A 17,265-nucleotide genomic window follows, 5' to 3' on the forward strand; every position below is an offset into this window, starting at 1 on the left:
TGAGAGCCCTGTCCCCTGCTGTCACCTCTGCGAGTGGCTCTGTAGTGGGAGCCCAGTGGGGTGGGAGCTGCAGCTGGCTGCTGAGAGGCTTTTTGATCTCGGGCACAAGTGTGGGGCTGGGCTTTCTCGTCAGGACAGAACATAAATAGCTAATAAATGAAAGGTGACCTGCGATTTTTCATTTTATGAAGGGCCTGATTTGTTTCAGAGCTGAGTAACTCAGCTCCCTTCATGCAGCAGTCCTCCAGCACGCTGTGTGCTCATGGTGGAAACATGCATGTCCCCATAGCCAAACCCACCGGTGCCACTAACGTGGGAGCAGGGGACGGTGCCCAGGGCAGGCAGGGGCTGCTGTTTAAGCAGAGGGAGAAACTGTAAGTGAAGGCTGTGTTGCTGGTGCCAGGGTGGATATGTAGAAGGGCATATTTGGAAGAGAAGATGTGCTCAGCCTCCCTGATGTATCCTGCTAGACTCTGCTCTGCGAGTTTTGAAGACGAAGCTGTTGATTTTCCCAAGTCACAGGCCTGCAGCCAGGCTTCACATTCCTTTCTGCCAGGGAGGTGAAAGATTTACAGACGCTCTGGATGCAAGGCAGCACATTTGCTGTGCTCGTCCATCACAGGTGTGCGTTAGTCACAGGACAGGCGCTGCCTGAACTCTAGGGACCGGAGAGAAACCCTGGCAATGTGTGAAAGAAAATTCAGAAGTAACTGAAAAACAAACAGAAAAGGAAGGTCTCCGGAGCCTGGGAAGCAGGCGCACCTGCAGCAGTCATGCTTGAAACTAGGGCTGGGGAGCGCTGGTGGCCAGTGGCATCCCTCAGTGCAGCAACTCCTCTTCCTCCCAACTTGTTCTTCAGTTACAGGAAAAAGTAAAAGAAAAAAGAAAAATGTCTCAGGCTGAAGAGCCTACAGATCAGACATAGGAAAAGCTAATGCCAGCCTGATGTCAGACCCAGCACAGCATTTCAGGGGTCAGGAAGGTGCACCCACAGCAAGGGAACAGGGCGGCACAGGAGCCGTGCCTCTCGCACAAGCTGTCCTTGTCGTGTGCGCATGCAGAGGCAGGAGAGCACTCGGAGGAAGCCTTATGCTTCTAACAAAAAGAATGTATTTTGAGTCCTACTAATTACAGAGAAATACTTGAAAGTGCAACTTGGATATATTTTAAGAGCTTCCAGAAATGAGAATAAACACAAAATGAGCCCAAAGTCTGTACTTTTATAACCTCAGGCTTTTTAGACAAAGTTTGTATCTCCTGATTTGTTTTGAGCTGACCTGATAATTTTAAATGATTGTCCTTGAGAACTGTAAAACTTGCTTTATTTTTTCTAGGTTTATTCCACAGAAATGCTTACAAAGCAATAAAGCCAATCATAAAGCTACGATTATGTCAATTCCGTGTTGTGGGTATGCAGGGAGAAACTAACTGAGAAGGAATTCTAGGGGATTACTGTGACCATAGTTATACTGTTTATACTTATATACTATAGTAATAACAGAAATGCAACAGCAACTGTGCAGCTACAGAAAATATCCAGCACCCTTTAAAATATATGTATATATACTGTATTTACCTAGATTAACAGGGACCTTAGGAACTGACATATTATGTATACTCCATCTTCTGTCTGATTTATTCAAGTTCTATCTGATCATGGTTTTTTTCCCATCAAAACTGTGGTCGTGCCTGATGTTCACTGACAGGAACCCAAGGTCCAGAGCAAGGTAAACACCTGGAAGCTTAGACCATGAGTGTGTAAGGGACATTAATTTTCTGACAGTGGTTTATAATGGACCACATATATTTTCCCACTATAATTGGTATATACATTCAACAGTTTTATTGTATGTTGGTGCACATTATTCGGCACAGCTGCTAGAGAGACATTGCTGAACTGGTGTTTCTCTTCCATGACAAACACCTATTAAGCAGTCAGCATAAACTCTTCTTGTTACAGCCTCTGACATCACCCTCAGGGCAAGCGGACACAGAACAGCAAGTGCTGAATTGCGTATGAAAATTATAGTTTTATTGTCTATACAACTGAAGGTTTAACTCTGATTCCTGCTCGAGTCAGCTCTGTTATAAAGAAGCAATTCTTTCACGGAACAAACAAGCACAGTACACCATTGTAATCAAAGGAACAGGCACTGTTTATGTATTGGAAAGACTTGTTCACAATAGTGCTAACACTCTAATGCCCCAGAAGCCACTATTTTAGCAGCTGTAGAGAAAAAAAGCATGACTAACAAGATGCCACACAGAGTCAGACACAGTTTTTTTAGAACACAAATGGAATCATCCCATTTGATACAGCTCAGTTTAATATGCACGACTGGTAAGTAGGGATCATGTATTTAATGTTTATATAAGCAGTTTCTCCACCGCAGCGTTCAAAGGCTTCCAGTGTCTCTTGAATCAGATCTCCAATATTTTCACGCTTCTGCTGGCTGTAGTCTATCCCATCGCCTGAATTAACTGTTTAATAAAACAAAAAGAAAAAAAAAATATATATTAAATTTGGTGGTACACTTTGAAATAATGACATAGAAAATTGGAATTGCTCATCAGTCACTGTCCCTCTATTAGAAATTTTGCTCTGTGACACAAAACAGCTGAATTTGAAAACAGGATGTTTTTGGTTTCTCTTTAAGGCTCCGTCAGGCTCCCCCTTCGTATGCCTTCAAAAGCTGTTCATGTATGCATTGCTTTAGTATCTAAGTAAAAATCCAAAGAAAACACGTGCTATTATAAGATATGGATAGACTCTCTGTTACAGAGTTAATCTCTTAAGACCACTACTACTTTATTTCGTAACATTGCTTATTTAGGACAAAATTCTACTGCCAGACGCATAAATGCTTATCTACAGAATGTGACTTAGGTTAGACTTGTTATGCTTTGAAATCTTCAATAGCTATTGCTTTGGGATTGTTCCATGTTAGACATCATATTCACAGACTTATGTCGTTTCTGGTTGAGGGGATGTCATTTGGCCTAAAAGAGATATTTGGAGTATAACATGGCACTCATTCAATTTCTGCTCCCTGAAAAATGTGTAAAATTAAGTCAGTGTCAAAAGGACAAATTATTGCTGCCCCTACACGCTGTAACATTCACTCCTGCTTTCTCTAATATGGATTAGCAAGGGTGGCACACACTCACACACACAGAGCATAATCATTCAAAAAAATTCACAGTGTAAATAACTGTGAGAACACAAAATACACAAGTAGGAAATAAATCCACCTGCAACGATGCGAAGACATTTAAAAGAGGAAAATATGTTCCATTTTGTTTAAAAACAGTATACTGAAAACTGCCTTAATATGGGTATATTTTAAGACATATCAAAAATAATTTGGTAAGAGCATAATGTACGCTGACCAGGTGCAGTGCAGTGGCCAGGTGGAGCGGCCGTTGCACCGCCGTGGGGAGTCCACATGCAGTCAGTCAGTGGTCTTGCTCCAGGCTGTGGTGGCAATGTGCCCATGTCACACATTTAACATCTCAAATAACGCTGCTTACTTATTACAGTCTCAGCCAGCCGGCTAAGGACACATTTGTCATGACAACGCAACCAACTTTTTGTGTAGTGCCTGCCTTTCACATCAGAAATGCAGTGCCCACAAGGGTGAGGGTAGGTTTTGCTCCCGGTGCTGCCTCCACATCACAAGTCCTGTGGGGTGTAGACATACAGCTGCACCCCACCCTTACATCCTTTCCTTGATCTAAGCCCAAAGATATGAATTTTAAGCTTGCGACCCTTTACCACTAAACCTGAAGAACCGTGCTCTTGAAGAAAAAGACAAACACTGAGGTAAAAATTGCCTTTTTCCTGAATATCCATGTAATATATCTGATTGCATTCCAAGTCAATTATGTATATAAATTTTTTTTGAATGTTTACACAAATGCAGATGTCACATACAAGAACTGGGCTTCAGAGTAGACAGGCATTAAATGCTTTGCGATGATTACTCCTAAAGACACAAACACTTTCCTATAAATTAACTGTTTATTTCATGGGTGTGAGAATACAGGGTTGTGATATCAACATTGACTACAATGAATTGACTGTAATGTTAGAAATAATAGATTCTGAGAGTGCATAGAAAACAAGAGCTATTAAATAAAATGGGATTAGCTTATACAAAATACATTATGCAAAAAGTAAAGCACATTAAAATTGAGTGCAATTTAGACTAGACATGGTTTGCTCTTGCAGAAGACACCTGAGATCAACTGTGCCTCCTCACCTGTGTGTGTTGCATGTGCACTGCCAGCACTCCCCAAAACACCTGGAGATGTTTCTGATTTCACCGGTTTGAGCAAAGGAAACCCTGAACCTTGACCCAAGTCTTGGCAAATACGTAAAGGAATTACTGACTTTCCAACCATTTGTCTATTATCTGTAATTTTAAGCCTACACACATGCTCTGTTAATGAGCTTACACAGCTTTCATCATTCTTTCAAAGAAGTAGTAAAAAAATCTACTCTCTGGAAGTAATGGTGATACAATGCATAATGGAGAACTAAGCAAGTTTGGAGGAGGCCAACAAGATGCAGTGATAATGCTGGTAGCAAAGGCATCTTCCAGAATCCCGTGTTGTAGTCTTTTTTATTAGAGCATAGTCTGTACAATAAATGGTGCCTTAGAAGCTTGATTAAAAGGTGCCCATAAGAACGAGGCAATGGTAAAGGAAATAGTCTGCAAGGGAAGACAATGTGTGATGTACAGACCTTCATTAACATTTTTTTCCTACAGACCATCTGTGCTACATGAAGGTTTGTATCCTCAAGGCAGCCATAATTCACATTAAGGTCATGACACAAGTTACAACCAACAATACCAGAAAGGTTGTGTCAGCACTGAGGTCACCTGGTAAGTACCAAAATAGCTATCCCATGCAGTTATAGGAATTAAAAAATCTTTCAGACAAAAAGATAATGATTAACCCAACAGGACAACATCCACTAAACGGATGAGTCAGAATGATCTGCTCAATGCACCTAAGGGTAAATATCTAGTCATAATAATGATGATTAGTTGGAAAAAATAGCTACTGAAGTGTAGCGATCTCGGCATGCCCTTCTCCGATTTGACTTCAATTCCAAGTTAGTTTGCATGAGGAGCCAACTTTGTCAGCCACAAAAATGTTGCATATGTAAAGTGTGAACATGGATCTGATTCAAGCTCTTTATGAAGTTGTCCTTTGTGAGGGAGAATAAATCAACATGAAAATGCGAGAAAGCACATTTGTCATATCTTGGTCTCAAAGTGAAATGTCTGGCAAATTCATCGTGCATCAAGAACTCTTTTCAGAGCAAATGTTGTTATTGCATTTAGAAGAAACTCACTGAAGCAGTGCTTGCAGATCTAGAGGATTACAATCAGGAAAATATTTCATTTTCTCTTTCTGGATCAAAAAGTTAGTTCCCAGTCTCCTAAATCCTGCACCAAGGGTTCCATGGCCCTGGAAAGCGAGGTGGAAGGCTCTGCACCTGTCAAGACCTGTGCTGGCTGATGAAACCAGCCAGCACACCAAGGCGAGCAGCGGCACTCCCTGCTCTGCCATAAGCACTCACGATGCCAGCCGCTGTAGCCGAGGAAACCCTGCTCAGACCTGCAGGGACTGAACTCAGCATTTGGCAGGGAACGGAGGAGGATTTGAGTTGTGCCATAAAACGTGGTTTGCATTTGAGTCTAGACATGCTTCTATTTGTGATTCAGGACATTAAAGAAAATCTAGTGTTATATGTATTGCATTTCATTTCATTTTTAAAAAATGTACTATGGTAATACTACAAATTTAAAATTGTATTGCATTAAAGAAGGACAGGCAAGTTTTTCTCAAAGCATTAAGAGCTTCAGAGGGCAGTTTTTAAGTCCTAGGGTGGACAAGAAAAGAAAAGTTAAAGCCCAGGCAGACCTATTCCTACCTCTAGATATTTGTTAGCATCTGAAAGTGGCCTAGACATTCTTTCAGATTATTAGATTTCACTTCGAGGCAGGCCAGATCTCAAATAGGGTTTTCTCAAATAAGTCAAAGTACCTCTCTGTAAGTCACAGATTATAGATCTTGCTCCTGATGGTGGCTCTGTTTCATGGAAAGCACAGATTCAAACTGGAGTTTTCATTTATATACACCTATTGTAAAGACATATTGAATACACCTATTGGTGTAGGAACATCGTAGATCTTGGGATATTGGAATTTCCCCAGATGCTAAATATCTGAGGAATGCCTAGTGTTGGAGCACAGAACAATACTTAAAAGAGATTTCTGAAGACACTGGGAAGAAAGCCCCATGTCCCCAGGTTAAACTATTTATTTATTTATTTATTTGTAATAAAATTGTAATTCAAAGGCCATTCCTTTATTCTTAACCAATGAACTTATAAATGCATATATACCCACAAAGATTTAAAATTGTCTTGGAACAAGAGGGTTTGTCTTGGAACAAGAGGCAGAAATTTTTGAACTACTATTAGTTAATAAATAATAGGGAGATGGATATGTTTGGTTGGCTGCTGTTTTGTTGTTGGTGGTGGTTTTTTTTTGGATACAAATCATTACAGCTACTAGGAAAGATAGGCATCATCCCTCCCGTTTTGAATCTTGAGAAACAGAGATACTGAAAGGTAAAGTGACTTGCTCCAAGTCATGGAAAATATTAGACACAAATCATGCATTCTAACTTTTTGTTATAGACAATGAAAGTACTACTAATGGTGAAATTTAACTATAGTAAAAACTACTTTTGAACTGCTACCTCAGTTCATCCTAGTCAAACCAACAGGCCATTTCATCAATTAAAATGATTACAGTAATCCAACATGCTAACCACTAACTGCATAAGACTTTTGCTTCAAAAAACAACAATGAAGGTATTGCAGTGTGCAGATGTATTACTCAGTATGGAAACACATTTCTACAAAAAAGCCTATCATAGAACAACATACAGTTAAGCAGTACAAACTAGCATTAAAATATTTTGTGCCAAATTTCAGGACTTTATCCCTTCCAGGAGCTGGCAACAAAACATAAATGAAAGCTCACTGACATGATATACTGATTGGCATGTGTGTATGTCAGGGTTCACATCTCATAACTTCACTGCTCAGGTAGAGTTCAGAGCTTAATAAATTTCTCAAAGTCCTCTTGTTAGGATTAGTTTAATTGCCATAAAAGATGTTGGCTTCCTGACTGGAGCGGAAAGTGAAAGCCCCGATGAGTCAGTGCAGCAGGAGGCAGGACTCCTTTGCACCACTCCTGCCACTCTGACTCATAGTTCTGCTTTGAAATTGCCAGCTCCAGGAAGGATGAGGTAGCTTGGTCTCCTTGCTCATTTAATTGCAAGTCTGTGAAAAGTTACAGGATGCCAAGAAACGGAGGGTCAGTGGCTAAGAAACAGAGGGTTCATTTCACTCAAGTAAAGGACGAGGCACACGGAGATTACGACTTTGAGTCATTACCAACCCAGACGTAAAATTCTGTCTTCCATTCCCAAAGGCTCACGGCAACATGGACACCAATTTTAGATGTTTCTTAGGATGTGTCTAGATTATGTGCACACAGAAGCACAAACTGGCCTCACACAGGCTGGTCCCAAAGCTCAAACACTGGAAAGAAGAGACCATAGAGTAATTTAGGTTGGAACAAACCTTGGAGTCATCTGGTCCAAACACCCTGCTCAGAGTCAGCTCCATTTTCACAGTTAGATCAGGTTGCTCAGGGTCAAATACCTGAAGTTGCTCAGTGCACAGTAATCCTAGAACCAGAAATGGTGCAGAGGTCCTTGAGCTGGCAGGGCTCTTCACCAGCCATTTAAAATGTGATGAAGGGAAGTGTTCTTTAAATATTAAAACATATTTGGTGAAGGTGGATTTGCTGAAGTTGCTTCATGGGGAGAATTATTGTCTGTTTTGATACAAAGCAAAACCAAGCTTTTGGCATGGAAACAGACGCTATCCTGCTTATATAACATTGTTTTTGGAAGCTTAATCGTATACCAAAGAAAGAAGCACAGATTTGGATGAAAAATTAATAAAAATTTGTTAACACTCTTGATACTATGAAAACATCATTAAAAAAAACAACAACACAACAAAAAACACGTATCTTTCAAAACACTTTAAAACATTAAAGCTTGAAGTACTAATAAACTTTAAGGAGGGCAAATCTTTGGATATGCACAAACCTGTTTTTTTGACACTATCAACATTTAGAGTTCTTTGTCTCTTGCTTTACTTGGCTCCCCATTCTATTTTTCATCGCTAGTGCTGAATGTTTATCACTTCACAATGCTACAGTACTGCAAAGATTGCAGAAGAAAATTTCAATCCAAGGAGAAATCATGTACACTTGGAATTAAGAAAGGATACTAATATAGAGAACTTTCTGCTCATCATAAGTTTTATAAAACAAAAACAAAAAACAACCAACAAAACACTTTATACATTTGATATAAATTTGCTGGGTATCGTCTGTCCAAATAAGATGCTTACAAGATTTTTAAAATTCTCATTAGAGGCATTGAATTTTAACATAAAATATAGATTCTTTCTACTGTTATCTTCCGTATGCAGCTAGCTTTTAGCTTATTTCATAAATTAGCATTTATTTTAGAATGCAAGTGTTGTTACTGTAAATACTATTCAGAAAGTCAACAATTCAGTAAGAGGAAGCACTCAGATTGGAAAGGAAACATTCGACTGACTTACAATGTTTTACTAATGACGCAAGCCTACTGTAGATAGCTGTAACTACTTGTAGATTGCTGCAGTACAAAAAAAAACCCCACACCATCAAAAGCAAAAAAAAAAAACAAACAAAAAAAATTTTAAAAAAATCCACCAAAAAACAACTGAAAATGAGCCAAGACAGCAGCTGTTATCACAGTTTTCCATTTCCAGGAAATGTTAGCAACATCAGATGTAATCCATTCTAAGTCTAGACTTTTTTTTTAAAGTTGAACTAAAAAATGTAGAAATCACAGATTCTGTAACAAATGATATTAGCAAATACGTTTGACCAATGAGGTAAAAAAGAAGAAAAGATTATTCTACATTTTTCCTCTATAAGCATTTAAACTTCTCCAATGAATTTTGACTTTGAAGTTTGTCTGTGTTTGTGCTAGTGATCAATATCAAACAAAGTAGTGTTAAATAATCTTAGATAAACAGCATGCACAACAGGGGAACTGAAACTGGAGTCTGAGATCTCTGTGGCCTTGGTACGCTGTTTACTGTTGCAAAATTAGGCCACAAATCATGCTTAAAGTGCAACAAGAGTTGCACCACTTATGTGAATCTGATGTTCTTCAAATCATATGTAAACTAGTACAAAGCAAATATTTTTTTTTTAATGGAAAACATGTTTGTGAGTGCAAAATTTGCATAGCTTTGCTGCTCTGATGTGAAATACATCTGCTTGTCACACTAGCTTCTCATCCAACTATGGCACAATTAATGCAAAAGGAATTAAAACTATGGGAAATAAATGTGTGTTTATGTGTGTGTAATAAACATAATTTATTTTTAAAAGTAATTAAAAGTGACAAAGCTGAAAGTCCCAAAATGCTTTCAGGATCACTGATTTCAGTATAAAATGTAATGCTATAACAGCCAATTTTTATCGAGTTCATTCATACTTAAAATCATGATGCTTGACAACCTGTCCTCCTTCCGCTCTTCTTCCCCTCTTGGAATATTTTTATTTATGTAACCAAAATTATTTTATGTAACCAAAACTATTTTGAGGGAAAGTATTTTTATTTTTTCCTTACAGCAAAAAGCTCAGTAGTAATTCATTACTCTGTGTTAATAGATATTTTTGTACATCTGTGATATACTAATGGAATTTGTTGTATCTAAAAATGCTACTCAAAACTGTTATCATTTAAGGACCCCATTTGGTATAGCTGGCCCATCAAAAATTTAATTGTCAACTAAATGACCTCGATGACAGCTTTTGTAACCTTGTAATGGAATGGTGAGCTCTTTATTGCCACTGGAAAGCAACCATATAAAAATGGGTCACTATATTAAAAATTTCCCATCAGAATTATGGGAGCAAGCTGCTAGATATGCCTGAAGTTGCCAGTTTTCTAGTTTTCCTCTTCCCTAGTTAAGTGAAATAAGCAAGAACCCAAAGTCAATTGGTGGTGTTTTAGCAGTGATTTGAGAAGGGACAAGGAGATGTAAGCTATGAATGACTGTGTAGATGGGTGAAGATTTATTTCATCGCTGTGGGACAAGGGCAGAATTTATTCAGTTTAAAGGACAGATAGCTCTGTAACTAGAAAGTAGTGACTTGTCCTGAAACCAGACAGAGAAAGTAATATCCCATAATCGGTAATCTGATTACTGTTTCTTTCTGTGATTTTCCAATTGGATCAATGCATATGACAAATAAAAAATAATGACCGTACCAAGACATGAATTTGCATATTTTAATGAACAACAGAAGGACATAAAATAAATTCTTATGAAAACTAGTTGACAGCTATTTATTTTTCATTAAGAAAAGCTTACATTTGAATTTATAAAGCTTTTCAAACAAACAAAAAAAAGTAATTTTTTGATACAACTAAAATGTAATATATATATATTTTTTATTCCTTACCTACAAGAATGCAAGGCAGATAAAAGAGAAGGAAAATCCTGTCCCCTAGGTGTGGTGTTTCTGCAGGTTCACAGCTTTTGACCCGTGAAAGCTGAAGCTTTTAGAAAGCAATATAAGAACTTCATATACATCATATACAGACTGCTTTTTAATTCTCTCAAAAAACTGTCTTATTTATGTTTTTCAAAATTTTCAATGCATTAAATGTGAAGAAAGATAAGTGAAGAGGGAGAACTATTTCATTAATGACTCTAACTGGAAAGCACTCATCCTTCTTTACCTTACACATGTAACCTTGTGTTGCCTGACCTGTAATTCAAAAGGGTGCCAGGTATGAAGAAAGCAAATGGCCCAGCAGCATCCAGCACAATGAGCTGAATGCCTGAGATCTTCTTACATCACAGACAGATTTATAAGAAAAGCCATAATGCTTGGAGACATGAAGTTACATGCAAAAACAGCAAGTATCTAAAGTCATAGGGAACTTACTCCTGTTGTACAGCAGTTCAGTCTTGTAAAGTGATGCTTAAGGAGACTCTATCCTGATATGCCAACAAGGCACTCCTGTATCCTGGGGCACACAGTCAGGTGAGGACACGCTACCACTATCAGCCTACAGCTGAACAGAAAGAAAACAGCAGACAGCTGTCCCAAACAATCTTTGCATCTTGTTGTGTCTTTTTGAATTATGAAGTAGTAATCTGAAGAAGAGCAACTTGAGGAATGTGGGGTATGAAAGCTCTCCTGTATAGCTTGCTGCATTCTTTCCATCTTGTTCTGAGCAAAGCTTCTTTTGAAAATGTTATTTTAAATATTGGCACTTAGATATCTTCCTTTAAAGAACTCTTCAGCACTTTTTACTGATGTTAAATGACATCATTATCATTTGATAATTTCTCTGGATCATATATTTCTCTGAACATGTGTTTCTCCTGAGATAAATCAATGACAGGAAGGTTGTTTGCTGGCATGCTGTGAAACTACATAACCTGTCTTGATAATTGCTAAAAGTCAACTATCACAGGTACAACTGCTTATTGTCCAGCTTGCTATCAGAACGGCAGGGACTCGAATAGTGATGCATGCTGATACTGCGAGCTCCCGAACTGCCTGACATTTTCATTCATCCGAGAACCACTTTGCTCAATTTCAAGAAACTGAAGGAAGCTGAACTGCAATAGCAGTTAACAGGAAAAAATGCCATTGATAACATCAGTGGGTTTCTAGAAAGACAGAAGTTACTTACACGTGTTTTTTCCAGTAACCTGTCCCACTACTAAGACCACCTACTGAGATTTGGGACAGATGCACTCTTGCAATAGACAGAAAGAGTCTTTTTTTGCCCTCTTATGCAACTTCCATAAGATTACTCCCTTTACTATCAGTATAGAATCTACTTACTACACCATTTATGTAATAGGTATCATAGCTTCCAGACTGTGTTTTTTAAAATCTAATCCTATTTTTTCCACAAAGTGATTGCAGTGTAAAGTTATTAAAATACAAGCATTTTTATGATGCCTAAATAAAATTGTTCATAATAAAGAAAAAACTGCAAACAGCAGGTGTGTGTAAAAACAATAGGATGGGAAATAGCTAGTGTTTTTTTTTTTAGATAAAATTATTATTCATATATATTACAATATTTTAACAGGAAATTATTTTTAATATATAAGTATATGCTTTTCTTTTACTAAGTTTTATTATTCTTGTTCATTATTTTAAGAAAATTGTGTTGTTCCAATAAAACTTGTTAATGCAGAACCTTTTCCCCTTTCCATACAGTATTTTTCTGAAAAAATAAAAAGGAATCATAAGTCGTACCTAGAGGAGAAAGAATTAAGACTGTTTTTCTGATTTACAGTGTCCATGATAAAAATTTACTGCTGGCATGTATGAGTATATGGAAAAAAAATGCTGCTATTTCTTACATTGCTTACACACAAATAATTACAATTATCCATAAGCACATAATCTCTTAAGCCTATACTTGATTTTCCACATTTACTGAAATAGACCTTGAAACTTATCTATTCTGGGACTAGGCATGGAAGTAAAAATGTCTTTTCTGTGTGCAAACAGGATACATGACATGCTCAGCGGGGTAAGTTCCACCTCCGTTCACACTGGTAATACCTTTCTCATATCTTATATGTGTGCCTTTGTGTACAAAACATCCAGCTGCTAACAATGCAGCACTTCTAGCTCAGTTTGTGACACATTTTAAAATACATTCACTTCACTACAGAAGCAGTGAACCTGACCAACAATAAGGATTGATAAAGAATCTTTGCCTCTCAGCCGAATTAATATTTTGCTCTCTTTGTCCTAAACTGCTGCAAAAATCATATATCTATAAGCTGATGGAGGTGTACTAGTCACAGTAAGTTCATCTCCCTTGCATTGGTCATTTGGGGGTTTACACTGTCATGCTGCTGTGCCAGAGCCTTAAGGCCAAGGGTCGGATATTTTGTAATTTGTTAATATCCAGCTAATCCTGGCATAATAAGGAAAATATGACCATTTACATTCTCCAATATGCAGGTAAAGCATGCTACATTTTGCAATTGCAATCTTTTTTTTTTTTTTCATCATTCACTTATCTTACAGCCCTTCTATCCCTGGTCCCAGACAAGCCTGCATCTGTTCAAATTCAAAAGGAAAACAGCTCATACACACAAACGCGTCAGGACAGGGAGGAAGAGACAAAAGAAGCAGTCAGTGATATGGCTGAATGCTCTTGGTCAACTCAGACTAGCCTAGAGGTTTCTTACAGCCAAGAAAACAGGTAAATAGCACTGCAGAGCACAATATGCTTTTATTGAGTATTTGCCGGCTTGCATTCTCATGTATTCCAATGAAGAACAAGAGCAAAAAGCTGTCAAGGAAAATCTTCCCTGGTTACTGAAATATGCTGTTTTGCACATGGATGATCTGAGAGTAATACTCACACTTACATTATAACTAGCTTTAATGAAATGGTCATTGCTATGAAAGAAAGTCACGAGGTTTTTTCTTTTGTTTTAAATAAATTTGGGACACATTGAAAAGATAACCTGGAATACAGCTTGACTAATATCTAAGTGAGAGATACTTCACGAGTAATATTATCTCACAATTTTCCTGGAATGCTTATTGCTTTGTGGATAGGGTCATCCTTCAGAGGAAAGAGAAAAGTAACACCTCACAAAATTCCTTTATCACCTTTCTCCAGCAGGTCACAGATAGCTGTTCCACCTCCTACACTGCCTAATGCTAATGGTTGCAGTGAGTATAAAGGTCTCTGATGCAACTCTGCAGCTGCAGTGCTGAACTGGTGCCCATGGAAGCTCTGGCTCAGGAGTAACAGAAAATGCTGCTTCAGAAAAGTATTATTGAGCATTTTTGGATAACAGCAGCTAATGCAGAATGATGACTTTTGAAGGAAAATATCGAATGTTATTTTAAGGGAAAGGAATCACCTATACTAGTCTATAAATTAATGTCAGCAACATTCTTGAGGAGTCACGAAGAAATTTCATCACTGAATGGTGATATCTGGAATGTGCTTCCTGAATTATTTGTCCTAGCACAGATAAAGTTTATTGGGCACTTGACTGATAAGTAAAATAGACAATTCTTGCCCGAAGGACAAGAATGTGAACATGGGAGGAATACAAGACAAAGAAAAACAAAGGCTGAAAAAGAAGGAAAGGAAGCCAAGAACATTCATTTGGCTAATTAATTTTCTTAAGCATGCTCCAGAAATGTTCCAATTTATATGAATACGTACATTATGGATTAGCATAGTTATTCCATAGTGTAAGTTATTCCACAGTGTAATTTCATGTATGTACTGATGGTTACCAGTTGGTATGTTATATCCGAGCCTATTGATTTTCCACTGTCATTTAGTAGCAAAACATGATGAAAAGTTATATAGGCTTATCTGCACTTCTGTAGCAGGCATCCAATATCTTTGCTTTACAGTTCTGAGCAAGAATCTCACCTACTTATAAGTATATTTTGGGAAATGATTAGAAGTGAAGGCCAACCTTATTGATGTAAGAATAGGGATCCTACAGAATGTATGCTATCAGCATAAGTATTCTCTGTTTTAAGATGGAGGAGGTGGACTGAAGCTGTTGATTAGTATATGAGAAGAGAGGTACCAGTAACCTGCAAGTGTTTTAGACCTCTCTTTTTCTATTTTCTTCCTTACTTTTAATTATATGGATCAAAAAAAAGAGTCATCCAGACATCTCTTGCTGGTTTGGTAATATCCTCATTATAGAGAAGCATAAGCTTTCCTCTCTGCTTAATATCAAAAAATGCTGAAGAATCAATAAGTCATTTTAGGCTTATTTGTTATCAGAACTATTGCCTCAGCCATCTGCCTCAACAGCTCCCCAAACTGCTGATAGTTGTCTGGCAGTGAGACTATAGCTACTGCCTCCAGATCCTCAGGAGTTGTTCAGAAAGGAAGGCTGGTATCAGTTTATTCACATATCCTCACTATTGTAGTATATCCATATCTAGCAGCAGGAGTTATGATTCTAGCTCCGTAGGGGAAGTGGTACTATAAGATAAGAACTCGGTTTTACAGGATAGGAACAATAATAACGCTCATAATTTTCAGCTAACAGATTGACTTGATTTCACATACGCATCGAAGACAACTGTGAGAACAGCCAGGCAGAATTAGAAACATAGTGAGGGAGACAACATCACAGCACAAATCTCTTATAAACAGAATTGACATTTCAGACCAAATCAAGTCTTTTGCAACACTTAGAATCTGTCATGTGAGCTCTGCAGGAGAATCAATAGACTTGCGCTAGACTTACCTCACTGCATAAAGCAGGTGCTACATTCCCAAAAGAGTGCCCAAGTGAGTAAAAGGCTGAGTGTGGAATCTCCCAGAGGCAGCCAGTGGGAAACAGCAAGCAGAACCAACTGTCTAAAATCTTGCTTTTCCCTCAAGACTCAGGTTTTTGCATCCATCCTGGAGCTACAGCCCAGAACTTTTCCTTAAGATATCTATCTTCCTGATAGATATCCATTCCTTTTCCTTCTGGGTGACACTGACTACTTTCTTTAAAGCAAGTTGTGCCTCAGGACAATAGTGATACCTGTTTCCCACAAATGCGTGTTCTTTCAGTGCTACGCCCTTTTACAATAATAATGTAAGTTTTCTACAAGTTCTACCAGCTGAAAGATAGTATAAGCTAAGGCCTGTTCTGACACCTTGTATGTGCTGTACACTTGCAATATGTAACAACTGAGTTGTGCCAATATTTCTCTCACTATGGGCACATATTTGGATCTCTCCCCTCTACCCAGATGCTTACTTTGTGAGAAACTCTACCACTTCTCCAGTCTGACTGAAACAAGACAGTTAAGTTAGAGTATTATAGGAGTTGAGGAGGTCAAAGACTTACAGCAAAGAATAATATTGTGCCCCCATAAGCCTTGTATTCTTAGGAAGGCAGGCAAAGAAAGATGGGTTAGGGCAGTAATGGCTGCTTTAGTTTTTATTTTATGAAAATCTAGTGGTGGAGGACCCCAGTCAGGAAGCCGGAAACATATACAGCCCGTTCAGCCCGTGTGGTTTCAAATCTGAATCTTTCATGATCCAGGAGATTTCACCTAATTATCAAATTAGTTACTCACAGAGAGAGTCTCTTTTGACCTTTCTGCATATGAGTTAGCAATAAAGAAGCTGTAAGACAGACCTTTTGTTAGATTATGAACTCGTGCCAATGTTTTCGAACAGAGACACCCAAAGTTTAGCACCTGAATCCAATTTTAGGCAGCTACCTGAGCAGTCTGATCCTGAGCCCTTACCAGTTCCCAAATGAAGGCTGCAGTGAAACAGAACATCTGTACGTGAGGCTAGTTACTTAAATACAGATTTACATGAATACAGCTACAGTGCCAAGTTTTAAGTGTTTTGACTTGAACTAACTTCCTAACAGATGGTTATTCTGCATTTATCTTCATTTATTTATGGCTGTTTATGTTTGCACAGAAGTAATAACTGATCTAAAAGTGATACAAGCTTATTCCTTGTCTTTTTATTAATTTATATTGCAATAACACTTAAAGTTATGATTATAATGTGCAATCTAAAGAAATTACATAAGTATGGTCTCTCTGTATAATACTCATAAAAGAGCCCTCCAAATATTTAAGAAAAAATGATACAACTATAACGCAAAGTGAACAAAGATAAATTAGCATAATCTAATTTGTAACATTGCTCAAGCTTAAGCTATATATTAACAACAACAAAAACACAAGACAAAAAAGAACAACAACAAAACAGACAAAAAAAATCCTAAAAAAAAACCTCTGAAAAAAAAGGAGAAAATAAAGAGAAAATACGTAAGTATATATATCAGAAGCTTCAGAAGATGAATTCAACAAAATTCATACAACATTTCTCAATAACATAAATCCCATGTGATATAAAATGCAGTTCTTGGTGTCATGAGCAGATATGTGTCTAATTCAGGAAACCATCGTGTAAGTGTATAAGTGATTACAAAATCAGGAGTAAAGTGTGTTTATTTATACCAAAACATTTCATAACTAAAGGAGAAGCAAGCAACCCAGACATCTACAAAGTATTAAGAAATGAAGGGCCTGA

General features: G+C 37.8%; 1 protein-coding gene across 3 annotated transcripts in view; it reads right to left on the reverse strand.

Moving 5' to 3' along the window:
• Positions 1–2,010: 2,010 nt before the first annotated feature.
• Positions 2,011–17,265, reverse strand: part of PACRG (parkin coregulated) — a 221,900-nt gene continuing 206,645 nt past the window's right edge. For all 3 annotated transcript variants that reach the window (XM_066994151.1, XM_048067875.2, XM_048067876.2), the window contains exon 6: positions 2,011–2,481. In XM_066994151.1, the coding sequence (XP_066850252.1) occupies positions 2,321–2,481 (161 nt within the window). In that variant the 3' untranslated portion in view covers positions 2,011–2,320. The remainder of the gene's footprint in view (positions 2,482–17,265) is intronic.

The sequence above is a fragment of the Anser cygnoides genome, chromosome 3, assembly GCF_040182565.1.
Source record: "Anser cygnoides isolate HZ-2024a breed goose chromosome 3, Taihu_goose_T2T_genome, whole genome shotgun sequence".
NCBI lineage: Eukaryota > Metazoa > Chordata > Aves > Anseriformes > Anatidae > Anser > Anser cygnoides.